The 18,881-nt window shown below is 38.9% G+C and overlaps 1 protein-coding gene across 12 annotated transcripts in view; it reads right to left on the reverse strand.

The window, feature by feature from the left end:
- Positions 1–1,979: 1,979 nt before the first annotated feature.
- USP6NL (USP6 N-terminal like) overlaps positions 1,980–18,881 on the reverse strand; it is a 110,903-nt gene continuing 94,001 nt past the window's right edge. For all 12 annotated transcript variants that reach the window (XM_068189448.1, XM_068189453.1, XM_068189455.1 and 9 more), the window contains 3 exons: positions 18,715–18,814; positions 16,425–16,577; positions 1,980–5,543 (listed from right to left, as the gene is read on the reverse strand). In XM_068189448.1, the coding sequence (XP_068045549.1) occupies positions 4,102–5,543; positions 16,425–16,577; positions 18,715–18,814 (1,695 nt within the window). In that variant the 3' untranslated portion in view covers positions 1,980–4,101. The remainder of the gene's footprint in view (positions 5,544–16,424; positions 16,578–18,714; positions 18,815–18,881) is intronic.

Raw genomic sequence — 18,881 nt, forward strand, 5'->3', positions numbered from 1 at the left:
TGCAGTGTAATGCCACCCAAGGGGGAGATTAAAAAAAAAGTCTGCAATTTGCAAGTCCATTTCAAAGTCATATTGAGGATGATGTGAAATTCAGGATAGGATTCTTGAGAAGAATCTCCCTGGAAAATGTCTGTGTACCTCAGGGAAGCTTTGGATTTCCTTCCCCACACTGGAAGGCTGTTCTGTCTTTTGACGTTTCAATGTTGTTTACTGCTTGCATCTAATTTTGGAATTATTTTGAGGTTTATTAAAATGGTGTATCTTTGACTAGCAATAAGGTACTTCTCTTCTGCATCCTCCACGATGTCTAAAAATCTCTGGCTTTTTTCTTTGAAACTTCACTGATAGTGGGGATAGAACAGTTACAACCAGGGATTCATCCTGCTGACAGATATTACAAAGGTAACTGGTATTTACACATCTTGGCCATGAGAACGGACTGCTTACTCCAGTCTGGTAATTTTGAAACAACTGCAAACAATATCACATGCTTTAAGGCTTTAGGTAGTGATCAGCAGGTGTAGGAGGGAATACTCTTCTTAACAGAATTCTGGCTAAACAGGTTTTCTCCTTCCTCTGTGTTGCATTCCCTGAAGCATTACAGACTGGCCACAGTTGGATTGGGAGAAAGGGAAAGAATTTTCCTGAGGTCAGATTCTCTTCCTTAGCTGCCCAGGCAAGTGGATGTTTAGATTCAGATTCATCACCAAATCTGGTGCCAGAATGCTCCCCTGGAAGGAGGAGCAGGGATGGCTTCTGTCTTCACTTGCAGTGCATAACAACTTGGTTATAGAGGTAAGCAAGCACCTGGATCTTGCCATCACATCCCACTCACCAAAAAGGTTAAGAGTACCAGTGATACCATCCTCCCTATCTTTCTTCCATGGCCTCAACAATTTGTACTGCACAAGACTAAATGCTTCAGTACCACACTGAAGTCATTAGAGCTAATCTAGCAGAGCATCCAAGTGAAAGGAAAAGCAATCACAGCATATACTCAAGGCCCTTTCTTTTCCCTTTAAATCCTAATTAATTTCACTAAATTTTTGCTATACAGAAGTTTGACATGTCTCCTTACTTAGTCCTCTGTGTTCCTCTGTGTTAATTCTCCAAATCCCTATGGCTGAATTTGTCTCACCAACCACAAGGAAAGCCATGACAACTAACTTGGACATGAAACTTACGGTTTATACACCTCAAAGCAGAGATCTTGGAAAATTATTAAACCATAGGAAGAAAAAAAAGGTCTCAAATATTTTATGTTGGTACTTACCACTCCACTGTTTTCAGATCAAAGAAAACAGTGACAGCAAAGCTCTTGTGAGGATATCTAATCCATGACACTGAGATGAGCCCCTCTACCAGCAAGGCACTGCCAGGGCTGTGTCTCCCTTCACTCTGCATCATCAAGTGGGTTTTGTTACTGGTACAAACTCAAATCTCAAATGGCTGTACCTTGAGTCTGGTTTGTCCAGTTAAATGAAAATAAAACTGTATTTTGCACTACAGTCAGATGACACAAGGCTGGGTGGCTTTTCTTTTAAAAAAATCAACTCAATAGCATCCTTCAAACATGTGAGAGAAGCCACAGTAAGACTATTATTTTGCATTTTGATCAATGCAATTTTGCAAATTCCTTATGCCAACAATTCCCTTTTAAACTGGTATTGGGTGAGATTACTAGAACAAAACCAGAAAATAATGATCGCAGTTTATGCTCCTAGCTTTTGCAAATGACAGGCTAAGGTTTAGCAGTGTAATAAACTATAATCAATAATCTTGCCACTTCTGCAATAATGCAAAAGCACTATATAGATTTTATCCACATTGCTTAGTCTAAAAATAAACATGTACAAATTAAATAGGATCCATCATATATATGCACATGATTCATTTATGAAAAGCAATTATTTGTGCTGAGAATAGCTAAAGTCCAGTTTGGAGCTAATCAAATAATTAAGAAGAAAGACAAAACAACATAAACTTAATTATTATTATTTTAACAGGTTAAAAATACAGTCACATCAAAATAGGGTACACAGTTATAAAACTGTTGCAGATGAAATAAGAAAATAGTGTGTATATATTTTATATATAAAAATCTACAGTATTTACTAATGCTGATACATATTTTGGAGCCTCAAGTTGTTTGCACAAATAAATTGTACAGCTTCGTTATGAATTACAGAACCATCGTTAAACACTGAGATTATTACACTTAGCCACAATATTATATACATACATTTCTAAGCTGCTGTAAGCAATCAGAACTAAAGTAAGCCCAAGTCATATTTATCTTCACAATTTTAGTTTAGGATTTCAGTGTAGTGCTTGGCTACAGTTACTTCGCTGCAGTTTGCAATTTTTAAAATATAAAATTGCCCAGTTATTAAAAATTACACCAGACACATTATATACACAAAAAAAAAGTTTTGAAACATACTAAGTAAATGTTACTTCCATTTGTAAAAATTGTTTTACTTCTGTACCTTAAAACTTACAGAGCCAACCTGCAGCAATAATAGGCACTAAAGCTCATTCTTTAAAGGAAAAAAAAAATAATATCCATTTCTATGTTTTTAGTTAGCAAACCTTACAAAACAAAAGGGAACAGGACAACCTTCCAAACTGGTGTTGATAACAACATTTAGTACTTCAGTATTAGAGAAATCTCTCTGTTCAGCACTCCAAGGACCTCTCCTGGTGAGACCCTCCTCTGCCTCAGCTCCCAGGGAGAGGTCAGCGCGTCCTGCAGCTCGCAGGACTCCATCCTACACGTGCCACTTCACCTGCTTCTAATTCCACCCCCAGTTCACAGTCAAAACAGAAAGGAAAACACGAAGTAGAAAAGGCTGCAAACACTAATTAGAATTACTTACATCAGCAGGAGTTTAAGGTTCCTGTTAACAAGTCAAGGTCATTTTAGTGTAAAACACCGCGCAGTGCGAGCCAACAGCACAGCAGCACACGCCCCACCACAGACAGGAGCCCACCAGCAATTTGGGGGGGAAAAGGGCAAAATACAACAAAATCCACTCGACAAGGGACACTGCATACTCACACAGCTCAGGGAATGTCAGGCCCGGAGCAAAGCTCAAACTCCTGCGTGCACTTCACAGAGGTGTCAACGAGCTGCGCAATTCTCTGATACCTGTGAGATTTGGCCCTGCAACCAGTTTGAGTCTGACAGCACAGCATGGCAAAAAGTGAAGGGTGCAGCACCATTTCTGTATCTGGCATTAGTCTCACTGTGCTTTAGTCTTTTGCATATAGAACAACATTCTGAAGGTAGATTTGGGTGAGAAAGTACAAATTCTCCATTTTTGATGCGCTTCAAAAGCTCCTAAACACTGCCCTGAATTTAAGCACCATTTCTTAGCCAGATTAGAGAGACATTTTTGGCTTTCTGTTTTTTCCTGCCTTCTCCTTCCTGCTGAGGAAAATGACAAACAGTAGTCAAAGGAGAGGAAATTAACTCTCACATATGATTAAATTAATAATCCCAAAGCATCTCTCCTGCCCAGAACAGATACTGGGATGCTGAGGCAGTTGTATAAAAATGACAGAAATTCCCATTCAAAATGAATGGCTTCTCAAATAAATTACAAAGAAAAATAATATGAAATAAAAGTACTTCACAAGCTTTGCCCAAAGTTAAATGCATTTCAATTTAAACTCTTTAGCTCTTTTCCATATGAGTTTGTGTACTGTAAGTGCACACTCACACAGCCGCACAGAGACACACACCTGTACAGTGCATTAACAATGTCAGTCAAAACTTTTCAGTGTGTTACAGGTTTTAGGCAGAAGGATTGTAACACGAGTTATTTAAAATATAAGGAGCAATGACAGCATGAACCACATGATGTATATGAGCTTATTGCTATGTCTGTGTGCATTAGATCACTTCCAGTAGCTTCCATGCAAGTCCAAGAACTCCACCAGCTTTCAACCAAAGTCTGAAACATCTCAGAAATAGTGTCGTTATTTTTGAACTCACATGAACCATCCACATTTCAGAGAACTGAGGAGGACTACTACTAACACAGTACTGTTCAACTGGTTTTGGTTCTTGCCATTTTACTAAGCTCAGCCAGATTCTCAGAGAAGCACAGACTCATGCATAGACAGTCCATCAGTTCTGTTCCGATAGTGTTGGGTTTGAGCTGATGGGCCTGCATATTGGTACTGTGGGGAACCATTCTCTTCCAAGGTTGGGGAAGTCCTGTATCTCACTGGACTATCCACGGAAACAGCAGGAAGACTACGGTCTTGTAAAGGTGTTGGTTGAAAATGCTGGTATTTCTGGAAATTATCCATGTGGCCTTTGTTAAGGTCTTGGCTCCAGGGCTGCCTGTAGGGCTCGTGTCTGTAGACGTAGGCGGCGTCCGGCCACTTTCTCTCCTCTGGTAAATAATCTGCTGGAGGGATTATGAACTTGACACCTGGAGAGGACCTCAAGTTGCTGGTGTATGCATCAACAGGAGCGACTTCTGTCTGAGTAGGGGCTGGTGAAAGAGCATTTTGGCGACTGGAAGGATAGGAATTCATTTGCAGTTTATTTGGGGAATAATCTGCTGACATAAAAGGAGCGTATGGCCTTCCAGAGGGGCTGGGTCGATTCCCGTGGTAATGCAGAGGTGCAGAACTTGTATTGCCTATACTGGAAACATGCTTTGGAGAACTCCCATAGTAAGTAGGGGGATTACTATAACCTGGCAGTGGCTGTTTTACATTCAGTCCATGAGATGGACCATCAGACTGCGATGCATATTTTGGAGATCTGGGTTGTGAAGTGTAAGTAAAATTATTGGGTACTTTTAATGGAGCTGGTATTTTTTCCATTTGCTTTCTTGGACTATTAGAAAATGCTACATGCCTAGGACTTTGTGGATGAGCTCTCTCAAGCATTTCTTCAACAACATTCTCGTTCTCAGTTTCATCCTCTGAAACATTGTCATACTGAGATGCATTAGACTCTCGCTTACCTTCATCAGCATCCAAAACCCTCACCTTTTGCTTTACATTCAAAGGCTGCATTTCTCCAGGACTTGGTGGTGGGCCCAAAACAGAATGGTTTACTGGCTTCCCTTTCACTTCTGCATTGACTTTCATTGTCTTTTCCATTATTTTGACATCAGATGGTTTATTCCACTTAGGTACAAATTCCCTTCTTGTATTGGAAGTAGCATTAGAATTCTGATTAGCAGCTGCATTGTTGTATAGACTTGAGTTGTCTTGCTCTGCTGGCTGAGGCTTTTTTCTGGTATCCACCTCATTCTTAGGCAAACTGTTTTGTGTTTCTACTGGTCGAATCTTTTGCTGTTTTAATGAAGGTTTCTTTTCCACAGAATTAATTCTTTTTCGGTCATTTGGTGAACTTTCTGGTTCTTCTTCTGTGGATGGTCTTCTCTCTGTCCTTCTTGCTGCTTGTGTACCAGTACTGTTCTGTCCATTAAGCACTGGAGTGGAGTTAAGCACAGAAGGCAGAGGTCCTGATGGAATCTGCCCCAATGGCTTCTTTGGAAATTCATCTTCTTTACCTAAAACAAGATCAGGAATAACATAAATTCACCATTGTGCAGGAACCTTTTTTGATCTGTTTGTCGTGCAAGCACAAATAGCTAGAAATTAACTGGGCCTCCCTCTGGGTCACCATTCTGCTGAACACCTCAAAGGTTCTTCTGTACACTGACATTGAACACAGATTTTCTTTAGCCTCTAATCCCAACCAGTTATTCCTTCCTACAGCTGATGCAATCTCACCAAGCTTTTGCTCTATCATGACACTGCTGAAAAAAAAAAAAAACATTTTCCTAGATACCATGTTGCTTACAGTACCTACTCTGTATGGAATCCTCCTCACATTGTTCCATTAAGCAAACTGCTTTGTCCACTTTAAAAATCCTTCCCAATATCACTCTACCAAGTGATTGTTTTCCATTCATTTATCATTTAATGTTCACCTCTAGCAAGTCACACTATCAGTTCCTCCCTCACATGCCTGAAGTTCCCAGATGACATCTTTGAACTGTCTCTCACTTCAGTTTTTGCGTGGAGCTCCTCATTAACATCTACACAATTAAGACCTTGTTCCCCCTAAACCTCTTCCTGTCTAGAAATTTCATCCTCAGTATGAAAAACCTCCAGTAAAGGCTCTATACACAGATTTTTTTTTTTTTTTCAGGTCAGCTTTTTATCCATACAGAACAACTGAAGCAGCTGACACCAATACTGGCCACGTCATGGTTTCAATTGAGTGTTCCATGGGCGGGTATTGCAGGACACAAGGACATCATTTACAGAACAAGGACATGAATGGAAAGTTCTCCCAGACTGGAGCTCAACACATTGCAACAGCAAGTGGTAAACATCAACAGTGTGGGGACTCAGAGCAACCCACACTGACATTCAGAAACAATGAAGAAGTGTTTCATGGCTCAATGCTGCTCACAGGACAATTCACATCAAATTTTCTACTGCAATCCTTCTCCTTAGCAGTCAACGCCCTCAAAAATTGCAGCCAAAGTATTTTATCATATCTACTTGCATATAACTTATTTAATTGTGTAATCCATTACTTTCCCATTATAAGAAGAAAAGGTCATGCACTTCTCATAAAATGTATTAATCTAGATTTAATTCATTTGATGTTCAGCATTAAAAAAAAAAAAAACCACAAAAGTTTAAACTCAGCATTACCAAACAAGTCCTATTCACTGTGTATCTATTTATAAACAGAAGCTTTGTTGTAATTACGGAGCAAAAAAGAAATTGCTGGCTACCCTTGCTTAAATGCTATGCAAAATAAATGATCTAAAATGATTGTTGGTAAAATAATTTTGTCTAATCCCTGCTTCTTCCTAAGGCAAGGACTGTAGAATCTCTTCCCATCAGAGATCAGAAAGTTAGCACCTCACTTTCTAGCTATTTGTAATTTAAATTCTTTTTGTTTGTCTATAAGGGTTCACAGGACTGGATACACACAATGTCTCTCCCTGACAAGGGCTGTAGTTACCAGTGAGCTATGTTCATTTATACAGGCTTGAGCAGGAGCTCAATCTTTGATGAGTGCTTCATGATACAGATACACTGAGGAAAGCCAGCAGCCAAGGTGACTGTTATTTGCTATAACAGCAATAACAAACTACCAGCATGGATCACTTGCTATATAAACAAAAGGAAAACTCTGAGTTTGAGCCAGCCAGGCCATTGCAGGAGGACAGCAAAGAACACAATGGTGCCACCACAACAAGAAAACTAAATAAAGGCACTTATTAGAAACAGCCTAGATTTGCCAAACAATTAAACTATTGTTTTCTTGATTTCTCTTTGTAAGGGCCAAAGGTCATATGGAAACCTAAAACCCACCCTTTGCTTCAGAATTAACTTCAAAAACCTCACTTCATATACAGCACACACAGCGGGGACCAGGCCTCAGCACTAAGCTCCAGTGAGTGGCTCTTGGAATTACAAGTCTGATGTTTGGTCTCCTTCCATATGGGCCCCCACTATTCCCAAATAAAATCCCGAACAGGGCTCTCAGACCTGCACCCCCCAGCAAGGGAGTGTCCCACCACTGGAACAGATGAGAGGACAAAGGAAGGAGTTGCATGTATTGCAGCTCTGCAATACACTGACTGCTGCACCAGCCTCTCCAAATTGTCCTTTAGTCTTTATGAATAGGAGTTCACTTTCTGGACTTGCTTCTGTTTGGCAAGAGGCATTTGTATCACTTAATTCTATCTGCATCCTCAAATACACCATCAGGCAAAGATGAAGATCTTGTCTCCTAAATAAAAGTGAATTTTGCACACAATAAATATTCCCGATACTTAAACCATAGATTGCAGTGCTTTCAGTCTTACTAATCTTGAATGTGAAAATAGCATGAAGTCTGCATTCAGAAACGATACTTTGGTACGTACGAAAACCTGCCATCTAAATCATACAGAACTAATCGTTATGGGCTGCTAATCCATTTATAGCCTCCAGGAGATCCAAAGTAGTTATGGAATAGCACAAGAAAATGGCTCTGCAGCGTTGCTAAATTATTTAATTTCTGGCCTTGTATAGAAGACATGTTTTAGAAAAAGTGTTTACTTTCTTCCACATTTTAGGTTAAAATATTCTAGTCATACATATAAAAACCTGAGGACCAGTTCCTCTGGTAGCTGCAATGCTTCCTTCATTTGCCCAGGGTCATCAGAAGCATGAACTGATTTATTTTCTCCCAGCTTTTACTATAAGAAATGCCTACAGAGCAATAGCAGATCCTTTAAATATGCTAGGTTGCACTATAAAGGTGGGGGTTGTGTGAGGTTTTGGTTTTTAATTTCACACACTTAAGGCTTCCTAATTACCATTAAGCTCTAATAAACCCAAGTGAGAACACTGCAGACATTTTTATTGAATTCTATCGAGGCTGCTTTGTGTCACCTTTCCTTCTCATTTCAGAGTAAAGGAACACCCTACAACCAGGCATATGTGGGCTGCATGGTCTAGATGATGCATCCTGTAACATGAATCACAGCTGTAAAATGACTACCAGAGAAATCTTGCCATGTCTGTAGTGAAGTTGTCAGAACTCAACATTAATTCACACCCTGAGTAACACGGAAAATGTTGCAAGAGAGTAATTCATTTAGAAAAAGACCTCTGCATTTCAACAGCACAATACCGTGTTTACAGCTGGTAAGACCAGAGCTCAGTGCAGTCAGGGACAACAAAATACAGAACAAAGAGAACATGTGGAAGAAGGCTCAATGGGAAAAGAAGAAATACAGGTTGAACCTGAGCCACAGGACTTCCACAAACTTGGTTTAACTTGACCTTGGATGCCAACAAGGGCACTGGTTGCTCAGTCACCCATATCTTGTGGAACTAAGCAAGGTGACATTGCTGGAGGTAGCAACTCAGGAATCAAGGCTACCAGAACAGGACTGGTTCTGGATCAAAAGTGCTCCAGCACTGATCACCTCCAGCCATGAAAAGCACTGAGAGGAAAGGAATTGTGTAAGGATTTATGATGTTGCAGCAAAAAGACATCTTGCAAACCAATCACATTCTGAAGGAAATATTTTGAAACTGCAAAATGGCTACTTAATTCTAATTGAAGTGTACAGATCATACATAAATACTTATACACACACAAAGTTGCCATTTCCAGTGAAAGAAGAACTTAAAAAAACAAAAAAAAACCAAAAAACACACCCACAAAGAAAACCTCCTGAAGTTCCAAAAAAGTTCACAAAATAAACAAGTAGAGGATAACCAAATTACCACTATGAACATGACTACAATGGGACACTCTTCAAAATGCCCAAAAAGCATGCCAGCTGTGTTTGGGAATGCTTTAAGCAGTCCACTATCAGCAATAACATCAAGAAACCCATGATGCTGCATGCTAGCAAGGAAGAAAGAAAGAAGGTAATAAAAGCAAAAAGCTGAGGATAAAAAACCATCATGCAAAAGCAAACAAAAGAAACCAACTCACAACAAACATCCCTACCTGAAGAGGTACACAAACAGCTCACCAGACAAGCATGCAAAAGCACCAATTCCTTCAAGCCCCATTTCTTTTACCTAACATTTTTCCACTCCAAATCTGCCTAAAGCCTCACACACAGCTCTCAACCATCTCCTGTACTACTTCAACTACACTCACTGTTCAAACTCCTCAGATTTGAGCAGGAAGAAATTTTAGTTGGATGTTTTAAAGGAAACTTAATCGAGTGTTTGTGTTGCTGATCCAAGATCTGAGTTAATTTTAATTCACTGTCTGACTGAAAGAAACTGTCAAATTCTGTAAGAAGTACTTTTGGGACAAGTGCTTTTCTATACAATCTGTGATATTTACATACAAGAACTGAAAGTGTTTTAAAACCAGAAGTCAAGACAAAGCTGTCTAGTTCAGCTGGGACTGTTTTGACCTGTACAATAATCAAAATGTCCGTTTGTCCTCTGAAGCAATCTGGGTAATGAGATTTTACCCAAGTCGCCAGTATTCCTGTGAGATATGGATGTCTCTACTTTCATCCTTCTCTCCTTCCTTCCTTCAACAGAGTAGGTTTCTAGACAGTTTAGTTACTGGCTTTTCCCAAAAACAAGCACTGTAATAGCTTGTATCAGAGTTTACAGAGCACAAACTATAGATTTTTTTATTTTTCCTTTAAAAGAAAGGCAGTGATTTAGTTGGCTTCTAGACAATATAGCATAAAATAAGCAAGCAACAAAGGAAATATGGTGAAAAATGGGTGAGGAAGGAGAGCAATGGAAGTAGAGGGAGACAACTTAAGCAAAACAAGACCAATCAGGTGCTTGTTTGTTGTTGGCAAACATATTCCCTGACATGAAAAGGAGCAAAGCAAATATAAACAGATCTGTTCCCCAAAAGACAAGAAAGACAAGCCATATTAAAGAAAGTTTGCCTCTCTTTACTTCCTCCCGCTCAAACAAGCCTTGGCCACCACCCAGTGGAAGTCGATCTCCACTACAAGACTTTTACAGATAATTGCTTCAGGAGGCACTGACAGAGCCTGTGCACCGAGTAGCAGACATATAATTGGAGTAAAGTGCTTTAAGTGCTCTCTCCGGTGAATAACAGTCTAGTCCTTAATTTCAGCACCAGAATACATGCACTTTGACTGTTCTAACACCATTTTCAAGGATAGTAATGGCCATAAAGAAAACTCTTAAAATGACAACTTGAAATTTTGTGTTTATTTTTGACCAGTGACTTCCCATCTTCTTCAGTTTACAAGACCAAGAGAATTTTAAAGAAACTTGAGGGCCTGCACTAGAAGCTCTAACTGCTGTCTGAAAGTCCTCCTTCCTTTATATGCCATCATTGGCAAAGGAGTTGCTAAATGAAATATTGCTGGACAACTTGAAGGGAGAACTAAAAGCACTGTTTGCCTCTCTTGCAGCTGTGTCACTTGATAGTACTGACAGCAAGGAAAACTTATTTTAGAAACATCTGCATTCAGATAAACAGATTATTAGGTTATTAGGCAGAAGATACAGGTGATCAGCTGCACATCTTGTAAGGTGCCCTTGCAAAAAATAAATTACTAAAATTAACCACTGCTTTACATTCCTAATTCAACACTTCTTCCAGAAAATACACTTTCTTGAAAAGTCAGTTTTAAACAGCAATATGAACCATGACCAACACAACTATTTGGATCATGTGTTGAAAGATCATGCAAGTTTTAAACAGTAAAGATTTTTAAATGATGCAAAGCCAAAGTCTAAAACTGCTAAGGATATATACTAACTGTATTAGTGTAACTTCACGTATTATTTTAGTTCATAGCATTGTAAAGTAGTTGCATCACACAAGAAACAAGGCAGAAAAAAACAGTTTAGTTTATTAAAGTATGAAGTGCATTGTCTGAAATAGCTACTTGTGTATTCTTGAAGTACAAGAGAAAAATCCAAAATTCCTCTGAAAAAAAACACAACCAAAAGAAAGACACCATCAGAAACAGGAAAGTCAAGCTGATTCACATATTTCTAATCCTTTGGCTGCCAGAAGGCTCATTAACAGGAGAGAACAGACATTATTTAAGAGATTACTGAGGTAGTATACATTTCTGCACTATCCCTAATTACTGTGTAAAATAGATCACTGAATAAAAGATACTGATAATAAATTTAATAACTTGCAAGATAAATATCAGATAAACATTTTTAAATTTATGGCAAATGCAAGATTCAAACTTTGCTAGTTTTCTCCGAATACAGCAAAGACTGAGAATACTAGAAGAACTGCAGTTTAAAGGTGGTATTAATCACAAGGACACAGGCAGATTCCAAATTTGCCAATATTGCTTTAAAATTAAGGTACAAGACCTTTTTCTTTGATTTAAGGCCTTCAGCTGCTGCAAAGTCTATTAAACTTTCAGTAATAAAAATCCAACCCAGGAGCCCCCTGCCCACACTTTTCAGAACCCTTATATTAAAGCACAAGTGAGAAACTGTTTCAAGAAGAGACCTGAGGGGCTTCACGCCTTGAAAATGGGCCTGGCTGTCTTGCTTACAAAACACCGGATTAATAAACTATTTTCCACAACATATTTTTAATATGGAACTTTCACTGGTAAGCACTTCTGTTTATTAAAGTCAGACACTATAAAAATCTATCCATATATAAATATTGTTTACTAAGCATTGCATTATTCATGTAGTCCTACAGGAAAAAAAATTACAGCAAAGCTAGAAATTCTGTCTATATCTTGTGAGCATTTATAGAATTTAGCTGCTGTTTTAAATAACAGACAAGGAAAGGATTTGCATCAAGGAATTTTGGAAATCAGTGGTGTATACCAAGAAAATTTTTCTCATTATGGTCTTAACATCACCCTTGAATTAAGGAAGAGATGGCTGAATTTACACTGGATCTGACTCCAGGAGAATATGTAAAGTCACACAGATTTAGGTGAGAGTGCTCTTCAAGAACCAGCTATGGTGTGGACATCCTTCATCACATTCCAGGCAATTCAGAAAATACTAAATGTCTTTTCTTCTTTGTGAGGCTGAGTCAGAGAAGTACCTTCAAGGACAGATTCTACGTACAGCTGCCACAGCCTCCCTTCTCCAAGGTCTCAAAAACCACAGCTCCCCAATCAGAGGTGAGCTTAGCACACAGCCCCCTGTCTCCAGAGTCATGGGAATAGAGGGATGCTCACCTTGGGGTGTAGGAACAGCATCAGAGTTCCAAACCACCCTCTGCAGGCTGGACTTGCCAATTATGGGCTACCCTACACTTGTCAGCACTCGACTAGAAATCAGCACAGAAAGGAAGAAAAATCCTTGGCCTTCTCTATGCAAAACAGACCTGGTATTGGCAAAATCAGTGCCAATCACTGATATCCAAAATCAGCAAGATCCCCTGAACACCCATCTCTTCTGGCTGAGCATTTTAAGGGCTTTGTCAGAGAGAAAATACTAAACAAGTCCCTTCCTTCTCTGCTCTGAAGGGAACAAGGAGCTCCTTAATTCAGTGAGAGAAGCCATGGAGGAAGTGAGCCAGAGAAAGCTACATCAGACATAAATAGACATCCACTTTAAAGTAACACAAAAGTTATTACCTCTTTTAATATCCTACTGCAGCTTACCCTACTAGGGCAGGAAAATCTATACAGCCTAACAAAGGATGCCAGATGGAAAATTCCACTGAGCTTAATTAGCTCACTGCTATTCCTGGATGACTGATACTGATGCAACTGCAAGATGAAGATTTTTTTTTTTCTTGATCCTAACATGCATTTTTACTTTAGCTCTTAAAGGTGTAATTTTTGCTCAGTGTAAAAAATAAAAAAAGTACAAGATAGACAAGATAGGAAGCAGTGCTTTGATTTCAGATAAGAAAACTAAAATAAACATGGTTTTCTTAGGCTACAGTGAATACTTAAATGAGCAGGCTGGTATTTTTGTGGTCATATCACATATAATAGTTTCATATGTTTTAGATGAAATCAGAATAAAAACAGTGGAATTCAAAGTAGTAAAGAGAGTAGAGCCAGACAGACATTTGCATGGGGGTTACATGGCCAGGTTTTGACAACCTGTGGGAGGGACCCCACCCTGGAGAAAGGGAAGAGTGTGAGGAGTCCTCACCTCGGGAGAAAGAAGCAGCAGAAGCAATGTATGATGGACTGAGCACAACCCTAATTGCCTGCTCCTCTGTGCTGCTGGGAAGGAGGACGTAGAGAAAAAAGGGGAGTGACATTGAACCCACGAAGAAGGGAAGAGTGGGGGAAGGTTTTTATTAAGGTTTTATTTCTCACTATCCTACTCTGATTTAATTGCTAACAAATTCAGTTAACTTCCTCAAGTCAAGTCTGTTGTCCCCATGATGGCAATTGCTGAGTGATCTCTCCCTGTACTTCTATTGATCCAGAAGTCTTTTTTTGTTTTCTCTCCTCTGCCCGGCTGAGGAGGGCACCTGGTATCCTGTCAACAACACATAAGCAAAGCTGAATGTCTAGAGAATGTTCAAAACCTGAAGAAGAATACTGCTTGAAGACAGTGATCAATAAAACCAAAATTAAGAAAGTGAAGAAAACGTTAAAAAATAAAACCAAAGGCTTATGAAATTCATACCAAGAACAAATGAGGCAGCCTCACTCAAGTAATAAGAGCAGAAAAATCAGCTAGGTTCCCAAGGATTAGGCTGAAGGCATCTTATTTCTAGTCTATGCAAGGTTAAATAATGTTCCCTTCTACCCCTAGCAAAAACATACCACACAGAAAGGCTTGCCCAGGTTAATCTGAAATCAAAAAGGAAAAAGCTCAATTCCAGCACCAACATACACTTCACTTTGCCTTTGCTACTCCTGTTTTAAATTTAAACCTTCTCATTCGTGTTCATGGAAAAAAAAAAAAAAAAACAACACAAGAAAGACATTTTGCTACTGATTTTTCTTTAGCTATCAAAATTAAGAAGCAATGTGGCCCAAAACATTTAGCATGCTGTCAGCTCACTGTTTCAGAGGTTACACCTTAAGTGTGCATGATGTGAAACCGAACAATTGCATCCCACTGCCAAAGTGTCTCAGGAAGAAGACATAGTCACCATTCCTTGCTGTTGGTATCCACAAGAAGACTCAGTGAGTCTCACATTTTCACACCCCTGTCACAAGGGGGGTGACTCTTATGTCACCTAAATCCTCCTTGAATTTTCTATGAAAATTCAGACTATTCTCAAACAATCTCTCACTTGAATACATTTTATGCTCTACCAAAACAAAACAAACAAGTTAGAAACAGACTTTCTGCCTTCTGCATCAAGAAAATTTCCAGTAAATTCCACATTTTCCACAGAAAATCTCAATATGACTTACATGCATGTGATTTTCTAGGCTGGAAGACACACTACCTCCATCAAGTAGCAAACTACAAAAATCTTTCCCAATTCTTCCCCTACCACAGTTTCAAGTGGAACTTTTCACTGATGAAATTTATTTTACCACATCCATTTAAAAAAATCTATGTGTCTACAGAGAAGTGTAGCTGTTGGGATAACCCCCTCACTGTTGGAAGATGACCATGAAGAACTCTGTGTTTAGGACTGAACAGACAGGACTCCTATGATCTATCTCCTTCTACCATGGTGGTGTGGAGCTGATGCTGGAGGACACAGCTGCTCAGATTTGTCACCCACTGCACAAGATGCCTGAGACAGCACCTGGCTGAAGTGCAGGGACAAAGAGCAACTTCTTCTTCTGAAGAGAAAGTCAAAACTGAAACTCAGCTTGGGGAAAAAGGATGGAGAGATGGTAGAATAGGAATGCTGTGGTGAGAAAGGGGAAGCAAGAGATGAAAAGGGCAGAAAGACTTAGACCTGTCGTGGGTGGAAGAAATCCTGCTGGACAGATTGTACAGAAATTCAGGAACTGTGCAAAACACAGGAATAGGGAACAAGAGAAATGGCAACTCTGAGAAGCAAAATAAGAAACAAATACACAGAAAGTGTTTGTACTTCAGAACTAGGTAAAACGGGCATTTACTTGTGATGAGTTCTGACACAGCCCAATACTACATGCAATAAATAATGCCAACAGAAACAGAAAAATTAAGATCATTAATGAAAGAACAAGTTATCACAACAATGCCACAAAGGCAACCTTTACTCTGACACTTCCTAACTTCTGAAAGCTAACCACAGCAACTTGATAAAGTTACTTCAAGGTAAGTACTGCCATGTTTGTAATTTTTAAAAAAATATTTTCTCACATACTTTTCTACAATTAGCAAGGATAAAGTAAAATGACTCTGAGTAATTACAAGAAAAATTCTATTTAAAGACTATGGAGATAGGGGTAGAGAAGAGAATAGAATCTTAAGGAAAAGAAGAGATCCTATACATTTCCTAAGGCCACATGAAACAACCATCTCTTATCTCAAACCAAAAAGTACAAAGGCTAAAAAGAAATGAAAACTATTCCATTAAATACCCAGCAAGCCTATCACTTGCAAAAAATTAAAAATCTGGATTTGACAAACAGAAGAAACTATTTGACCTGAAGTTTGGTCCACATCTAATCAATCTACAAAACAGTCTGGATTCTCTGACAATGTAGTGTTTAAGACACTTTGAAACCTTGATATTTGATCCTCTATCTGAAAGGTTTATAAATTCAAGTTAATAAAATTACCAGAACATGGTACTTTTCACAGTGCTTTGCCATTACCTTGAAAACAGTAAACAAAAAAACCAAAAGAAGAGGAAAATTCATGAAAGGAAAAGTGGTGATTTTACACTGTAAAATATTTTTGGATAAAAACTCCCAAAATCTATGCAGTGATGAAGAGGAAAATATTTGCACAGTTTTCAACAGCATTAATTAACATTTTTAAAATTACCAATGTGTGAATAACTCCAAATATCTAACTCTGCACATTTGCAAGTTTCTTACCAGCTACTGGTAAATCCAGCTTTGCTCGTTTCAATTCTGATATAGAATTTTGGAGCTGCTCTATTACAAAGTCATCTTCATAGAAGAAATCCTTGGCTAAAGACTCCTGCAGAAATTCTACAAGCTCTTCCATTTGTAATTTCATCAGATGCTCTATAGAAGGAGAAAAGATTACATTATACATTAAGATATCTTGATAATGAACACTCAAAAATGTACTTTAGTCATGAGGTGCTTTTTGTTTTCAAAGCAGAATGAAAACCACTTGTTAATTAGGCAGATAACAGATTTCTACAACTAGAGATCTAAAAATACATTAAAAATTCACTAGCAAGTCACTGTGGAAACCCTTTCTACGCATTATTCTTTACTTAGGATGGTGTTTTTCAAAAAGGGGCACCTTCAGAAAACTAACTACAAGTCACCCTCCTTCAGCCTTCTCATGTCTAACAGCTTCAGGCCTTTGTCAGCCAGCATCCTCAACTTACAACCACTGCTGTGGATCTGTACAACAGACATCATCTCTCTTATAAGGAGCTCTGAAAAGCAGATAAACATTTTAAAAATCACTATTTACAGCACCCTTGTTCACAACTGAATTAACTCCCAATGAAATGATGATGGTAGTTCACACTTCAGAACCATTGCTTCAGGCTCTCTGAAAATTCAGGTCCTATTTTGAAAGTCATTTTATAATTATCAGATTATTTTTTGTTTCCCTTTTTACACAGCAGTAAGGCCACGTGGATTGCAAGGCTGTGGCTGCATACCTATGTCTCTTTTTTCCTCACTGTACGCCATGAACAGTTTCAGGTGTATAGTTTCAATATGGAAACCATAAAAAAACTGTTTTGATGCTGTAATAAAAATGCTCTTGGCATGTATTCCACAATGACACCAACTGAATACCGTCCATGTTTTTGAGGGTAGACAAGAAATTGGGAAACAAATCAGAATCTGTCTTCTGCCAGCTTCTCTGCCAGCCCTCTCATCTTCTCTGCTGCCATGAGGTTCTCCCAGTGCTCGATCCTGGAGGAAGTTGCTGTGTACTCGCTAAGCAAGCAAATTCACATTCAAGACTTTTTCCCTCAGGTCTCTCCATTAAAAGAGTGGTGAATTAAAAAAATCACATAGATATCTATTTGCAAATAAGGAAGAGAAACCAAAATGTTAAGCCTAATGATTTGCCTCTAAATGTTTAGCTTTCTCAAGTGCAATAATGTAGAAGGTAACCTGTTCCATTTTTCAAAGTTGTTTATGAACAAACTAATGAAAACATCCCAGTGAGACAATAAGGTAGCATCACCACAGTTCAAGAAGGATAAACTAGAAAGGAAATTAAAACATTGATTCTATGGGCCCCACACAGACCTCTGCATTTACACAGATAAATGACTTCACTCAGAAAGCCAAAATCCCACAGGAGGAGTGTCTCGAAGTTCAGCTACAAGGTATCATCCTTAGAAATGCTCAAATCTATTTAGAAGCCAACATCCATCCTCAAAAGCTTTTTGGGTCCTCAGAACTTAGGATGCCAAGTCACTTTGGGGAACCAGGCATAGATGCTTTAGACAGTTCTGTTCAAAATCTCAAATTTAATTCACCCAAAGTCAAGAGATGAAGGAGAAGGTCACACAGACAGACTAGAGAAATTCTGGACTTGAATTACATTCTTGGACAAACAATGGCATAAAGTGCCACAGACTGGTGATTCCTCGTTGCTGAGGTATTTGCTGGTAGATTTTCAGCATTTAGTGGCACAGTCTTGATTCTTTGTGTGCTTTTTTGATTTAAATCCTGTGGGGGTTAAGAAGCCATTTTCAGACCATGAAACTACCACACTTTTCCCCATCGTTTAGTCAGTAATACAAACGACTTCAGGTCCAAATAACTTTCTTACTCTAATAAATACTTCTGTTTGACAATCACACTGCATTGGGCCCAGCTGAGATGGAGTTAATTTTCCCCACAGGTGCTCTCACAGTGCTGCACTGGTGTCTAGAAAAGTCCATCTTGTTTTCTCCTTCCCCCAGTCCTGCTGAGGAAGGGAGGTATACAGCAGCTTGGTGGGCACCAGGATCCAGCCAAGATCAACCCACAACACACACACATTACTAAAGCAAAGATTTTTAATTTTTGTGCATAAGGAATGAAAAATATCTGTCAGAAGCAGCATAAGGCACATGGAAAACTAGGATTTTTGCACATTAAGGTCAAACTACATAAAATGAGAACAAAACTAGCTGAACCTCTGATTAGGTTTCAAATATTTGGCAGATTTCTTTCTTACTTCTGTGCAGTTTCAGAATTGTGTAAGACATAGCAGTGAGAATCCGCTCTCCTTCAAGTATGTAGATATCCCATATCCTGAGGCTTAATGTAAAGGGAGTCTGCAATGACAGAATCAGGCAATGCTGTGAAAACAGTCTGCCCCAAGTCACAATAAAAACAGCAACA

The sequence above is a fragment of the Anomalospiza imberbis genome, chromosome 5 (assembly GCF_031753505.1).
Source record: "Anomalospiza imberbis isolate Cuckoo-Finch-1a 21T00152 chromosome 5, ASM3175350v1, whole genome shotgun sequence".
Lineage (NCBI taxonomy): Eukaryota > Metazoa > Chordata > Aves > Passeriformes > Viduidae > Anomalospiza > Anomalospiza imberbis.